Here is a 5,845-nt window from a genome sequence, read left to right on the forward strand (position 1 = left end):
CCCCGCCACCTGAACAAGTGGAGGAAGAGGGCACCTAAATTAGATCAGTTTTGTGCACTGTGGTCCCTGTTGTTTCTGCCTTAAACTGCTGACCTCTGCACTCTGCGTTAGATTACTGACCTCTGTACTGTGCTTCATACTGCTGACTTCTGTACTGTGCGTTACATTACTGACCTCTGTGCTGCTGACCTCTGTGCTGTCTGTAACATTACTGACCTCTGTACTGCTGACCTCTGTACTGTGTGTTGCATTACTGACCTCTGTACTGCTGACCTCTGTATTGTGCGTTACATTACTGACCTCTGTACTGGGAGTTACATTACTGACCTCTGTACTGCTGACATCTGTACTGTCTGTTACATTACTGACCTCTGTACCGCTGACCTCTGTACTCTGCGTCACACCGCTGGCCTCTGTACTCGGCCGTACACCACTGACTTCTAAACTCTGTGTTGTTGCTGATCTATGTACTCTGCGTCACACTGATGGCCTCTGCACACTGCCACTGCTGGCCGGCATTACACCACTGACCTCTGCACTCTGTGTTGTTACTGATCTCTGTACTCTGCGTCACATCGCTGGCCTCTGCACTGTGTTGTTACTGATCTCTGTAATTTGCGTCACACCGCTCAAATGGCGGAGTTAAGGCCAGGGCAGGGTAGGGGTTAGGAGGGCAACTGGTGGCAAGCAACTCTTATGGCCTGGCTAGTAGCTCAGGACTTGAAATTTTGAGTCCTGGTATATAGTATTATAAAAAAGTAGGGATGCACCCATACTGGTATTTCGCTATCAAGCACGAGTACCAATATTTTGTTTCGGTACTCAGCGATACCGAATACCAGAAGTCCAATTCAGGAAGCCAGGCGGCGTGTAATAACTCACCACCTGGCTTCCTGAGTAGCCGGGAAGCCGGGCGGTGTGTAAAGAGTCACCACCTGGCTTCCCGATTTGCAGGGAAGCCGTCCCTACTAGGTGACAAGAAAGCATGGAGCCGGCTTTCTGGCCAATCAGGAAGCCAGGCGCCATGTAATGATGCTGCTTCATGATTGGCCCGGGAAGCCGGCTCCATGCTCCCTCGTCATGAGGTGACGAGGGAACATGAACCCGGCTTCCCGGCCAATTAGAAAGTCGAGCGCCATGTCTTTTGGCCAGCTTCCCGACCAATCAGGAAGCCGGGCAGCGAGTCATTACATGCTGCCCGGCTTTCTGATTGGCCGGGAAGCCAGCTCCATGCTCTCTCATCACAAGCATGGAACCGGCTTCCCAGCCCATCAGGAAGCTGGGCAGCATGTAATGACACGCTGCCCGGCTTCCTGGTACCGGAAGTATTGGGCTAGGCATCGGAGCATTTGGGCGAATACTAGTACTCGCCCAAATAATGGGCATCGGCACCGATATCGATTACTAGTATCGGTGCATCCCTATAAAAAGTATATCTTAAACTATAAGATTATCTTCATGTTCAAGCTCAACACTACATATGCATGTGATGCATATGATTATTCAGTATAAGTATACTGTCAGCCCAAAAATTTAAATCCCATCTCTGGGCATAAAAAGTACCCTTGCAATGGAGCTACACATGCACTGCAGGGAGTTAAATGCTTGTTTTTGTCCCCGCCAGTCAACACTCTCCTCTTCTCCAGCAATGGAATCTCCCTTGGCTGGCATCCTCACATCTAATGCAGGTCGATGGAACCTGCATTACACGTGATGCCATGAGTGGTCCTTAGACTGCCGAAGCTCAAGGGAGAACAGGCTGCAGGGACAGTTCTAGCAGCCCTAAAGGAGCCAGGAGAAACAGGGATCAGGTAAGTACACCTCCTTTACTCCAGTCCCCTAGACAAAAATGATCACTTAACCTTACAAGGGTTAAGTACAAGGGTAGCCTTCCTGCATGGGTATATTTTTTGTTTGCCTGGAGATGGGCTTTAAAGGCTAAGTGCATGTTTCTGACCATGTTTCATGTTACACCTATATTTAGAGTGTAAAATGAAACATGTTTAGATCACAGACCCACCCTCACCTGCCCCCCACTACCTGAATTGCAGGACCACTTGTAGTTCACGGACACCTCCTCACATCCCTGTTACTGAATGTCTGCACCTCAGTAAGGACATGAACGCGAGGAACAGTGTTTAGAAGCCTGAGTAGTACACCTCTTATGCAAAAAAAAAGAAGTGTGCATTATTTATTTTTGGTAAAAGGCAGAATGATCTTTTAAGTAGGGATGCACTGATACAGATACTCGTACTTGTTAAAATACCCTGATACTAAGCACCGATACCAGCACATACCAGAGATTTACTTCATCAGATATTTACTTTGTCATTGCTGTTTAATGTCAGACTGTGCTCCAACCCCCTGGCTGTGCCGTCCCGCATAAGAGCATCTAAAATACTGAGATAGGGTGAGGAGTGATAGCCAATTAATCTAATGGGAGTTGATAAAAGACACATGCATGCTACCTTCCTTCCTTTTCAGGACTGCAGGTTAGAGTTATAAAGATAGGAAAACCTTTTTGATTATGCAAGGCAAAAGAAAGGTAAAGTTTGTCTATGTATACAAAGATCCTGTTAACAACATTTACCAGGCATGAATATTAGCAGTATGGCAGCTTCAATCATACACAGCAAGGAAAGGGTTACACAGCTTGATAACGGCATTGATCTGTGGAAGAGCAGAGAAGAGTGGAGATAAGATGAGGGATGAAATTATGATGAAATCATGAAAAGTAAGCAGCTTTTAAAAGTGCCCCAATACTTTTTTTATACTTCATCAGATATTTACTTCGTCAGAGCTGTTTAATGTCTGACTGTGCCCTAGCCCCCTGGCATTTTATTATGCATTGCTGTATAATGTATTGGTGGGATGTGTAGTCCTCTACAGCTTGGAGTCCGTGGCAGAGCTACCAGGGTCCCAGTGGTCACAGGCCCTGGCTCTACACAACTGTCCTAAAATCATTAGTCTGTATTGTTTTAGAAAATCCCTACTTTTAAGCATAATAATGTTTTAAATGTCAGTTCTTAACAATTTTAGATAATTTAAGCTGTAAATTGAGAAATTTGGGCACATCTGGGCACCTGTAATTTCCCCTGCCCTTTGTTATGGGGCAGTGAAACTGTTGTCAGATGGAATATCAGATCATTTGTTTCATGTGTAACTTACAACAAACTGACCGTATAATGAAAAAAGCTGGCTTTAGTTAAAAACTGCATGTCAAGGGGATCATTAGATCCATCAATATAGGCAGTTGAATTCATATGCACCTTTGGACTTTTGCTCTTAAGGCTATGAGGTCCTCACCCCTGCCCACCCTCAAGCCCCTCTAATGCTCTGTAAGAATGCACTGAAGGCACCAAGGGAGGCTTAAGAGGTGCTAAGCCAACCTATGCCTATGCTAAATATGGTCAGTTTGAATTGCTCAGGTTTGCAACAGGCTTACTTTATGAACCTTAATCTGATTGGTGCTTCTCATCTATACTATCAATTCATTGCTGGCGATACCTGGGTAGCGTATGGGTTAAAGGATCACTGTCATGCTATTTACAGTATTCAGTATGCATTAATATATGTAATAATAGTATTCGTTATATATACAAGTCTTTATATTTTTTTTAATGTCTTTACATTTACATGTAGACTAAGCTTTCCAGCAAGAGTGACATTGTTATAGCATTACTGAGGGGTACTTGAAGAAGCAAAAATTTAAAAACCACTTGAATAAAATGTGATCATTGGAAGCACCCTCAACAGTATTATAGAAAAGGGAGAATCTTCACCTTACTGGGATATCACTATGTCAATGGTTCTTCTAATCCTTCACCTGCGTATGTACAAAAATAAATGTGGAAAGTACAATAAAAGTGCTACTTTCAGGGCTGTATTTACCTTAATGTTACTAGTGGGCCAATGGGTAGCAGAGGGGGTAGCACCAAACTCAAAAATGTACAAAATGTGTTGCTGTTTCCATATTTAATTTCCCTTTCTATGGCCAACTCTGGGCATTTGTGGCTAAATTCAACAAGAGACCTGTTGGGAGCAGGGGCGCAGGAAATAGTGAAATGCATCACAAGGCTCTTTCACAGGTCACAAAATATTAAATCTGTTAGAATACACATTACTGTGTTTATAGCAACAACTTCTGCAGTATACAATTTTGGTCACTAGATGGCAGTGTTTATAAGTTCTGTTATACAGTATCTATGGTATATTCTCTGTTGTATTGAAAAAAGCAGAGAATAAAGCTGTGGCTTCCTTCCTGTTTTCAACTCATGTGCAGCATGTATATCAGAGTGTGTGCTTGTGTTTCTCTGTGAGGCTGTGCAAGAAGTTCCAACAAAATCATCTCTACTTTCTCTTGTTTGGTGGTCTGTAAAAGTAACTGGTAGAGGATCCTCTGTAAAAATAAAGCAGTAGAGGATCCCTGAGGATCGTACAGTCGGTTGTTCGATAGCCGCATGGGCCTTTTGACATCCACAGGGGGATTCAAAGAAGTTTGGGGATTACAGGTGGAATTATTCCACCACTGAAGCATTCGGGAATATAACATTGTGATCCTAGGAGACCGGAGAGTACAGTGCAGAAACAAGACTTCACTTTACAAATTGCTTTTGACCATTGTTTGTTAGGTGCTCCACCGCAGGTCAGAAGAGTGGTGGAACACACAGTGGAGAGCGGTGTTAATCACTAATCATTGTGAGCATATCCTTTGTAGAGAATATCACAAAATTGATTATTTCACTGGAAGTGTTTATATGGATATATTGGAAGACTGATGAAAATGAATGGTTTTTAATGTTTGTTCTTTTTATTACTTATTAATATTTGGTTCTCAACTAATATTATGATGTGTACATATAGTATATATAGATCTATATCTATCTATATCTATATATACACACACACACACATACAGTATATACTTACACACACTGAATATTACCATTGTTATATTCAGCAAAAAGGAAAAGGTGGGACATCCGTGCCTTGCTTTAAAAATTGCTGTATTGCATTGAAAAAGAAATCAAAGCTATAGAAACATTCGGCCTTGATCATTATATAATGATCACCATTCTTTCTCAATGCCTCAAAACTGATAGGTCCTTGGTGGTGGCTTAATATACTACATTACTGATTTCTCCTCCACTTCTCTGAGCTGTGTGACTTTTTTTTCCATAGAGGTAGACAGAAATAATGTCTGAGTGGACTCCCTGAAATGTTTCTTTATTTTTGTACACCTAGATGGTCTTACTGTTTGCTGAAACACATATCAGAGAGTTTCTCAACATGTCAGGCTTGTCAGTTGTCTCCAATGTATAACAATAGGGTTTTAGCTGACCATGTTTCTCATTTTCTTTCTGCACAGGTTCCGTAAAATACAGATATCAATCATGCCAGAACCGTGAGTAAACAACCAAAAATATTTTTTTTAAAACAACCAAAAACTAAAATAATGACTCGTAAAAGAAAAAAAAAAGGTATTTTAAAATTACATAAAACTGAATTACTTACTTCGATTGTTAAAATGCAACTAGACCCACCAATTTAATGGCCTCCCAAAACAGTTACTTTCAAGGCATGCCAACTGTTTAGGTTGCCAGTGTGCTTATTTCAGCTCTTAGCCGAACTTTCAAGCCCTAAAATGGCTTGTAGCATAGCTGATCACATGTACAGCAGCATGGCAACTGCAATCCAAATGGAGGCTAAGTTGTCACCTTCCTTGGCTGTAATGGATAGAACGGTGTAGTTCCGGATCAATATTACTTCAAAGATGTGCAAAAGTGACAAAGCATGACTCAGCTGTAATTTATTTCATAGGCATCATCAGACCAAAAGGGGGGTA

General features: G+C 42.1%; 1 protein-coding gene across 1 annotated transcript in view; it reads left to right on the forward strand.

Annotated features, from left to right (window-relative positions):
* Window positions 1–5,845, forward strand: part of TNNI1 (troponin I1, slow skeletal type) — a 25,697-nt gene that overhangs the window by 4,191 nt on the left and 15,661 nt on the right. The window contains exon 2 of the mRNA XM_018563647.1: window positions 5,369–5,404. Coding sequence (XP_018419149.1) covers window positions 5,394–5,404 — 11 coding nt within the window. The 5' untranslated portion in view covers window positions 5,369–5,393. The remainder of the gene's footprint in view (window positions 1–5,368; window positions 5,405–5,845) is intronic.

Source organism: Nanorana parkeri, unplaced genomic scaffold (assembly GCF_000935625.1).
Source record: "Nanorana parkeri isolate BGI_ZX_2015 unplaced genomic scaffold, ASM93562v1 scaffold683, whole genome shotgun sequence".
Lineage (NCBI taxonomy): Eukaryota > Metazoa > Chordata > Amphibia > Anura > Dicroglossidae > Nanorana > Nanorana parkeri.